The sequence below is a fragment of the Brassica napus genome, chromosome C7 (assembly GCF_020379485.1).
Source record: "Brassica napus cultivar Da-Ae chromosome C7, Da-Ae, whole genome shotgun sequence".
In the NCBI taxonomy this organism is placed as follows: Eukaryota; Viridiplantae; Streptophyta; class Magnoliopsida; order Brassicales; family Brassicaceae; genus Brassica; species Brassica napus.
In genome coordinates this window covers 3,497,179-3,507,492 of record NC_063450.1, presented here as the reverse complement: position 1 = coordinate 3,507,492, position 10,314 = coordinate 3,497,179, and the positions used below count along the sequence as shown (strand labels likewise).

At 35.6% G+C, this 10,314-nt stretch overlaps 1 protein-coding gene across 1 annotated transcript; it reads left to right on the top strand.

The window, feature by feature from the left end:
• Positions 1–7,371: 7,371 nt before the first annotated feature.
• On the top strand, positions 7,372–8,628 carry LOC125590354. Its single transcript, XM_048763900.1, has one exon. It carries the CDS (start codon positions 7,372–7,374, stop codon positions 8,626–8,628), a length of 1,257 nt encoding a protein of 418 aa, XP_048619857.1.
• The last annotated feature ends 1,686 nt before the right edge of the window (positions 8,629–10,314 follow it).

Below are 10,314 nucleotides of genomic sequence, written 5' to 3'. Positions count from 1 at the left end.
TGGTAGACGTAGGTTTTAGGTTTATAGCAGAAGTCCGTATATTCGAAATTTATGAGAGAAATATTCCATACAAAACCATGTAATCAAAACTTTACAAAAATGTAATAGAGCTAGTACAACTAAGGAAAGTTCGGACGGTTAAATATTTATTGCCTTGTAATTAATTTAAACAGTTGCTATAGTTGAATAAGTGCTCGTTTTTAAGAAAGGAACACGGTACAATATATGTCTAATATTTAGAATTAAATGATGCACAAAGTGAAATATATAAAGAAATTAAATGATAATCTCTTTTTTTATTATTTGAGGAGCATTATTAACAATTAACCTTATTCCCATGTGTGATTAACCAAAATGTCATTACTTATGTGTTATCATGAGAATCATTCTCACAACCTTTATTAAATAATCCTTCCTACGCTGCCTAGACTAATTACATGTAATGCCATTATTTATTATTTGGATCCTTTCATACAATATACAATATGATTCTTTATTGCATTACTAAAAACCAATTGATAGTTGTAAATAATATATGAATTGTGATTACATTACTACGAAAGGTTGTCTTTCTCAAATGTGGTGTGGCATAATGTTAGTGTATTTTTCGATGTGTATACTGCATTATTTTACAAATTCGTAGTATAATATTCGTGGATTCTTCGATATATATGTTGTATTATTTTATAGAAGTTAGCATACATTAAGTGTATTTGTCTTAGCTATTATATCATGGCTATATAACAAATTTCGATAGCTAAGACAAAAATCCATATTTTTATAATATATTGTTAATAATCATGTTCTTGAGTGATTGTAAAATACATTCAAGAACGAATTCCATATTAAATTGTTTGCAATCCGTTAACTTTTGCAACAAGACTTTTTTATTACAAAATTAACATAAATGCTGACAGACATCAATTTGAAAATTTATATAATTCTTTCCGGTTAAGTTTAAAGTCAAATATCATGTTCTTTACGATTCATAAATGATACATGACATTTTTTAGGGACACGATTCATAATTATGTTCTACTATAAACATTGGTACGTGCCATTAATTTTGATTAATTTGTTTTGTATTTGATGGGATACGTGACATTTATTTTGGGATTGAGCAATAGAAACTCGATTATATTGTAAAATCAAAATATAGTATATAAAAATTTTAAACGCAATCTCGAGTGATTGTAAAATACATTCAAAAAGGAATGACATATTAAATTTCTTTCAATCCTTTAACTTTTGCAACAAGATTTTTTTTATTACGAAATTAACATAAATGGTGATAGACATTAAATATGAAAATTTATATATTCTTTCCGGTTAAGGTTAAAGTCAAATATCATTTTTAATATGGACTTCTTTTATTTTGGCTCCTTTCAAAAATCCATATTTTTATAATATATTGTTAATAATCATGTTCTTGAGTGATTGTAAAATACATTCAAACACGAATTCCATAATAAATTGTTTGCAATCCCTTAACTTTTGCAGCAAGACTTTTTAATTACAAAATTAACTTAAATGCTGACAGACATTAATTTGGAATTTTATATAATTCTTTCCAGTTAAGTTTAAAGTCAAATATCATGTTCTTTACAATTCATAAATGATACATGACATTTTTTAAGGACACAATTCATAATTATGTTCTACTATAAACATTGGTACGTGACATTAATTTTGATTAATTTTTTTTGTATTTTATGGGATATGTGACATTTATTTTGGGATTGAGCAATAGAAACTCGATTATATTGTAAAATCAAAATGTCGTATATAAAAAATTTAAACGTAATCTCGAGTGATTGTAAAATACATTCAAAAAAGAATGACATATTAAATTTCTTTCAATCCTTTAACTTTTGCAAGAAGATTTTTTTATTACGAAATTAACATAAATGGTGATAGACATTAAATATGGAAATTTATATAATTCTTTCCGGTTAAGGTTAAAGTCAAATATCATTTTTAAGACTTATTCTTAGGTTTACCCTGGGGGTGAACCTCTAGGTTCACCAACCAATAGGATTGTATTATATCATATTCGATATCTTTTAAAAAAGAAAACAAAATATTGTCAAATTATATTATGTTTTTAAAATTAAAAAGTAAAAGAAATAAATAAAAAAATAGTAGTAAATTCCAAAAAAAAAAAATATTCTTAACATCATCAGCAAAACACTAAACCCTAAATCCTAATCTCTAAACCCTAAATCCTAATCCCTAAACCCTAAATCCTTGGGTAAATCCTAAACCCTTGGATAAATCCTAAACTCTAAATCAAAATCACTAAACACTAAAACACTCAAGGGTTTAGGGTTAGGATTTAGGGTTTAGGGTTTTAGTGTTTTTTATCTAGAGTTTAGGATTTTTCCAAGGGTTTAGGATTTACCCAAGGGTTTAGGGTTTACCCAAGGGTTTAGGGTTTAGGGATTTAGAGATTAGGATTTAGGGTTTAATGTTTTGCTAACGACGTTAAAAATATTTTTTTAATTCTTTTTTCTGTAACTTCTATATTTTTTTACCTTTTTATTTTTTAAAACATAATATAACTTGATAATATTTTGTTTCCTTTTTTTGAAGATATCGAATTTGAAATGATGAAATACTATTGGTTGGTGAACCTCCAGGTTCACCCTAGGGGGTGAACCCAAAAATAACTCCATTTTTAATATGGACTTCTTTTATTTTAGCTCCTTGCATATAATACTTTCTATAATTGTATGGAAATGTACGAACAATTAGGGATTTGCAACATTTCTTTATGGCAATGGGATGTTCATTTTTTTCAAATCTCCTGGGTCAGAACTTTATTAGTTGTGTATATATATCATACTATCCTATCTCTACGGTATTACAACCTAAACATTTCAAAACTAGCAAAGAAAATGAGTGGCATGAATTTCATCTCTGACTTGAGCCAAAGAAGTCTTTATGGAAGATGGGTGAAAGTCATAAAACTTTGGAAGCAGTATTCGGCTGCTGGTGGAGAGACCAGTGAAATGGTTTTCTTATGCTATATATTCTTTAAATCTTAAAAAAAAATCAAATGTTACTTCTGCTAATCTATATAGGGGTGTTCAATTTTGATGTCGGTTCGGTTTTTTCGGTTTTTTCGGTTTTTCGGAATTCCAGTTTATAAAAAATAGCTACCATATTAAAGACCATATCTATTTTGGTTTGGTCCGGTTTATATACAGCTAGTTTCCGATTTATTTGGTTTTATACCAAAATACCATAAATATAATCTTTTATAACATTTTTTCTTTAATAACATTTTGTTTCAAAAAAACAAGATCTTTTATAATTTTGTAAATTTTACTTTATATAATTAAATATTGGCTTTAATAAAACACGAAGATACTTTTGTTTTTAAATAGACTATTTTATTTTACAATTTAAAATAATTAGTAAACATATTAAGTTGATAACAATAATATTTTCTATAGAATAGAAAAATTAGCAATCCATAATATTATTAACTAAATATTAGTGTACATATATGTCAGCGTAAAAAAATAAAATTATGTTTTTTTTAATTTGATAAAGATGAAATATATCTTTTGACTTAAAAAAAATATTAAATTAGTAAAATAAAAATTTTAAGTATGAAGACCATATCAATAAATAAATTATGTATATGTTACTAATTATATTATAGAATTTATATACAATTATACAACATATTTTCATTTTATTCGCTTTGATCAGTATAATTAGTTTATATGCCAAACCATATCCATATAGCGCATTTAAAAAAAAAAATAACGTTCATTCGGTATATTCGGTATTACCAAATTCAAAACATTTTTTCTATTTCGGTTCGGTTTTACCGGATTGAACTCCTAAATCTAAACCATGTATAATATCTCACTATTGCTTTTACCTATTCAATATCTATTGATTAAATTTATAATTTTTTTTAGTCTACTCACTCCTGCGCGGATCATCACCTAGTTAATAGTATTGGTATTGGTATACAGCTCAATTTTTCTGGGCGGAAGGTTTACCCGGTTTTTTTTAACAGATAAATAGAGGTCAGTACGTGGCAGTATCAGATTTGATAAGGAGGATTATGGTGTACACTACACGTGGCTTCGTGTGATTGGAAGAGAAAGCTTATTACAGAATAAAAGGGACTCTGCGTCGTCTTCTTCATTCATCAAGAAAAATATGAGAGTTTGTTAAGAGTCTTCTTCTTCCTTTTAGGGTTCTTTGTTAAGAATCTTTCTGTAATTTTACTTTTGGTTCAAACCTGGAAAAGATCGTTCTAGATCGGGATCTTTTGCAATTGAGCTACCGATAGGTGTTTTAGGAACGTCTATTCGGATTTATCGGTTTGTAATACAAATTCTTTTGCATCATTTTTAGCACTTCTAATATAACTGTTAACCAGAACTGTTTTTTGCATTCTTGTTTATATGAATGTGCAATCTCACCTGTTGTGACCATAACCGTCAATATAGTTTTTCTTTTTTTGCTAAATAGTAAATATCATTTCAGACTCAAATGAATTGTTGAAGCTTACAATATGTGATAAACAAACTATAAGACCTCTAAAAAACATACTTCCATGGCAAAAAAGGTAAAAACATGGAAGCAGAATCACTCGAACTTGAAACCGTTCTGCTTTGGAGCGAACATGACATCAAATATCGATACAAACTTGTAGTAACCGGACGGAAAATTTAGCCGAGACAAGCATGAAAGGAGAGATCCAAGAAACTAGAACACGAAGAACACGATGCTAGTGGGAAGTGGATTCAATGGCTGCCTACCCAAATTGCTTTTCTCCGAGGATCAGAAACAGACCCGCTCAAGGACTGTCCTCTAGGTCCGGGCTGGGAAAGAACTAAACTCGGATTCCAGCAACAGACGGGACAACACACACCACGGGTGCTTAATAGCGCTCAACCAACTCGACCGCACTCGCCCTCTAAGTCGGTACAGAGAAAGGGGCAGCATCACCACCTCCCGAGTCTTACTACCTCCTCCAACCACAAAATATTACTCCGAGCTCCAAGAAAACAAAGAGCCTCCACAACCCATCACGTTTAAACCTGCAATTCCAATCCAGACTAACAAGCAACGCCAACACCAACAACAAAGGAGGGGAGAGGAGCTAAATTAATGCATCACTCAGTAGCTAACCACCAAATCTTGACTCGACGGAGCGACAGATATGACCCTATCGCAACCAGTCTGAGGTCCCGAGACCTCTAGCTTAGGCAACGCGTACCCGATTAGCCTTTGTAGGCAGAGGCCAAAGCGACATTAACTTTCACCAGCGAGAAGAGCCAGACGTCAGGAGAGGAAACATTTGCTTTGGTGTTGAGGAGGATGAAGCGGCGGCACAGTCGCTAGAGGCACCGTGTCGCGAATCCCACTCAGCTTCGACAAGTCAAAGCAAGCCATCTGTGAAGACGACGAACCGAAACAAAGTCACGTCACCAACAGATCTTCACGCCGGAGATGGATTTGGATGTGACGGGGTCGTCAAGAGCTCTCTCACAGCGCCGAGCGGCACTGGAGAGGCGATCAGAGCAAGGGGAAAAGGAGGCGCGAGGTTAGGGTTGAGAGGAAATTTTTGGGGGCGCGTGGTTTTCACGACACTTAATATGAACATTGTCAATATAGTTTTTGGTTTAATATACGAAAATATTGTCAGTTTGAGTGATTTATAGAACGGTACAACAACCTTCATTCCCAAGTTAGTTAGAAAATACACATAATGTTAATCTCATGTCTAAAGAACTACAATATTGTCAGTCACTTGTATGTATAATTTGCCATTGAGTTACTGAGACAACTGATGCAGGTTAAAGTCATAAATTTTGGTTTAAGGTTAAAATCAACTGATGCAGGTTAGGGTCAAAAATTTGCCTTTTGAGTTACTGAGACAACTGATACATGTATACACTCAGAATTTCTTTAACATGTATGGTTTTGGAATCTGGATGCAAAAGTCTACTTTTGATTATTGATTGTGAGAGTTACTACGTAATAACTCATTTGTTGGTTAATGTCTACGTAATGCTGGTGGTACATGAGGTTGTGGGTCTGGGTAAGACTTCTAGAATCTATCTCAGTTTGTTGTTTGAATTCTACCTAATGCTGACTATGATTCGTTAAAGTCAATAATGATCTTCTTATTTTATGGTGCTTGGTTCTGTTAATATGATGTTTGTTCGTGTATCGTACCATGGATCTGATTAAATTAATATGTACACATTATCTAAACCGGTATTTCGTTAACCAAATTCTAAACACACTATATTTAAACTGTCTTTTTATTAAACGATGGTAATGTAAATTTAATCAACTGAAAATAAAGGAAGAGTCTCGACGATGGCGACCCCAAAGGCGATCTAGGTTTCTACGGTCTCGATGTTTTTTCACAGATGGGATCCGGGAATTGTTGGTGAGGTTGGGCAAGGAATTGAATTTCATCATGGAAAGAATAAGGGAATCTTGAGGAGGGGATCTTTATCAAATCTTCGGGGTTCTGATGTGGGTATGGGCGAACGGATTCAAGGGTTTTTAAGGAAATTAGGGATATGTGCGAGCTGGATCTGGATATTACTAATCAACACGATGGAATCGTATGATTATACAGGTCATATTTATGAAGTTTTAAATACAAGGATTTTAATTTGTTTCAAGGAGATTGGAGGAATCATTTACGGATCTGAAATGGAGGGGATTTGGTGTTTTTTTATCTACTGTGGTTTTGATAAAACATTTTTTGGAAAAATAGGGGATTTGCGATTCAATCAAGGGATTACGATTGAGATATTGGGTATTAATGGGGGAAAATATGGGCGTGGGGAGATGGGAAACTGGATTAAGTATAAAAATTAAAGTCTTGGGGGTCTCCTCTTTGTTGCATCACATTGCTTAGTTCTTTCGCAATTTGCTATAACAAAAACCAAATCTTTTCTTTTTTTCTGGATTATCATGACGCTGGGGCAGTTGCTGGGCAACAGTGGGGATGTGAGGGATGGAGAAGGCACGAGGAAAAGGATGAAGATTTCAGTGCCGCACTTTGACAACTCGGCTCTCATCAAAACCTATTCCAAAACCTTGATTGGCAGATGCATGAATCCTCCAGAACAGGAAATGAAGGCGTTGATTTAGAATATTCCAAAGATATGGAAACTGGAGGATCGAGTGGTGGGGACAGATTTGGGTTTTGGCAAATTTCAGTTCGATTTTGAGACAGAGGAAGAAATTGAAACGGTGTTGAAACTGCAACCCTATCACTTCGACTACTGGATGCTTGCTCTGGCACGTTGGCAACCGAAGAAGACACAGCTCTTCCCATCAGAAATAACCTTTTGGGTTCGCGTTCTTGGCGTGCCGATGGAGTTTAAGACGTCCCCTACCTTTGAAAGTATTGGAGATGCGCTTGGACGAACGGTCTCTGTGGACTTGGATAATTCTAGAGTCCAAGTGGTGGTGGATGCCTTCCAACAATTATGTTTCGAGACCACAGTGGATTTTAAAGGTGGAGAGTTTTATGAGGGTGAGGAAGTTGCGATATCCTTGAGGTATGAGAAGCTCTTTGGATTCTGTCCAATTTGTTCAAGCTTGTGCCATAAGGAGGAGAAGTGCCCCCTTGCTAAGCCGGAGGTGAAGATGAGTCCTGCGAGAAAGAGGGAGACGGGTGAGGGTAATGGTGGATGGTTTGAAGTCGGGAAGCATGATGATAGAGCTAGGAGTTACAAAGGAGTGGTTATTAATGGAAATCAGGGCCATCAGCATAGAGAGAGAGATAACAGGGATTACTATGGAAAAGGAAAAGGCAAGGTTGTCGAAGAGAATGATTCTAAATGGGTGAAGGTGGCCGAGAAAGGGAATAAAGGAGCATTTCACAATCGTGGAAACTATAGAGGAGATGGCGATGGTTCTCGTCAGAGGAGTTCACGAAGAGAAGAATCAAGGATGACTGGTCAAGATGGACGCTCGAAGGCGGCTGTAGGACACACAGGAGATCAACGGTCTCAGCGTGGCTCACGTGTAGAGGCACAGGAGGAGGGTGCGATAACGAATGCTGAGGGGACTGATAAGCATTTACCTTCCCAAAATTTTCAAGAGGAATTGGCTCGAACTCAAGCGGCAGGAACAGAGGTTGTTTCAGACCCTATGGATGTGGAAAATGGGCTCCAAGTGGTTCAGAGTTTGGTAGAAAACACTACTGCTCTGGAAGAGGACAGGGTAATGGATATGGATGAGATAAAAGCGGTTTTTCTTGAGCATGGTATCGACATGGATGCAGCAGATGATCTTCAGGATGGTTCTGATGGGGAATTTGAGAAAGCAGTATTGGAGTTAGAAAAACAGAATGGTGAAAATGTTCACGTAGAGGAAGAATTGGCCACTGGTGACGAGGAGAAACTGGCGGAGGATGGAGAACTGGCGAAGAGACAAGGGACTCATAAGAGGCTGTTCGAGACAACGATAGGCACAGCTGCAAGCACTAAGCTGAGGAGTGCAAGTGCGATGGTGTCTCCACGTAAACGAGGTGCAAGCAAACCAGGAGCACGCCATGGAGAAATGGGTAAGCAAATGGAGATTAAGGGTACCTCAAACCCTAAGACGGGACCTCAGAAACCGTGATTTTTATGGATCAAATCTTCGAGTTGGATTCGAGCAAGCAGGGCTTGACTTTTGTTTTCGGTTTTTACGTTTTCATAATCAGTTCTTTGAGTTTTTCGGTTTCAGTGTTGTTTGGAAATAAGGGTATTGCGGTTGTAGTGTGTTCCTTATCCTTATGGTTTTCAGTTATGGTTAATCAATGGAATAATATTTCTGTTTTGATTCGATGGCAATTTGGTCTCTTGGATTTAAAGGGTTTGGCACTAATTTGGATATTTATATGTATGGGATGTTGGAATGGGTTCGCAGAGATGTTAATGGGGAAACTAGCTCTCTGGTTGGTCTCATTAAACCAATCACAGAGAGCGGATTTGCACATAGAGATCGTGTGTACGATGGGTGGCAAAATGGAGACGGGCGCTGTTAGGAGCTTCATAGGTCATAGTGTGATCGAGAGGTTAACTAGAACTTTCATTTTGATATTCTATGCTCACGACCATCAAAACTCAAGGAGCGGAGGTTGTTGGGATGGGTTATATAGATGGAGAAGGAAAGAGAGATCATGGTTTTCGATTATAGTAAGAATTGTAGATGATTTGAGTGGTGGAATTGGTTTGTATGTGATTATATCGATGGAGCTTTGGTGGTATATAGGAAACGTGTTTACCTTTATCGTTTGTAATTCCATAATACTGTGCAAACTTTTGGCAGGGTATAATATAGAGATTGTTTTATTACTAAGGTTATGTTTAGGGATACAGATTAATTTGGAATGGAGGTCATGTGAGGTTACTGTACTGATCAGTGCAAAGATTGGTCTGGTTTTCATCATATTGATAGAAGCAAGGGCTCAGTTTTTTCTATTGTTACAGGTTCGTTTAGTTTCTGTGTCTTTTGTAAAGGGAAAAAGTGGTAGGTATGAGAAGAATGTACGGTCAAAATTATGTTGGAGCTCAAGGGAATGGATTGTGGAATTAGGGTATCATTACACCCGTCGATCTTGCTCTTCGGGGCAAATGAAGAACAAATTTTTAAAATGCGAATATTAAGTTGGAATTGCCGAGGAATGGGTAGTAAGTGGACTATAAGCTATTTGAGTGAGATAAAACATAAACATAAACCGGATTTTCTATTTTTAGCAGAAACAAAGCAGGGACCAGAGTTTGTCCAAAAGTTTCAAGGGCACTTTGGTTATGATAATTTGGTCACAGTGGACCCAGTGGGAAGAAGTGGACGATTAGCGCTTTACTACAATAGTGAGTATCAAGTTAAAGTATTATATTCTAGTAACCAAATGATTAATGTGGAAGCGGAGGCTCTAGGCAAAAAGGTTTATCTTACTTTTGTATACGGGGATCCAGTTCAAGACATGAGGGAGCAAGTGTGGGAGCATTTAACTAGATATGGTCTGGTGCGGTCTGAACCCTGGTTCATTATTGGCGATCTAAATGAGATTATTGGAAATCATGAAAAAGATGGAGGATCTTTAAGAAGTGCGGATTCATTCATCCCTTTTAATAACATGATACGAAATAGTGGTTTATTAGAATTCCCGGCTCGGGGAAATAAAATGTCATGGCAGGGGAGAAGAGGAAAAGGGAAAAGGGCGGTGATGGTTCGATGTCGATTGGATCGTGCCATAGCAAATGAAGAGTGGCATACGTTATTTCCCTGCTCTTTTACAGAGTATCTGGGGATGGTGGCTTC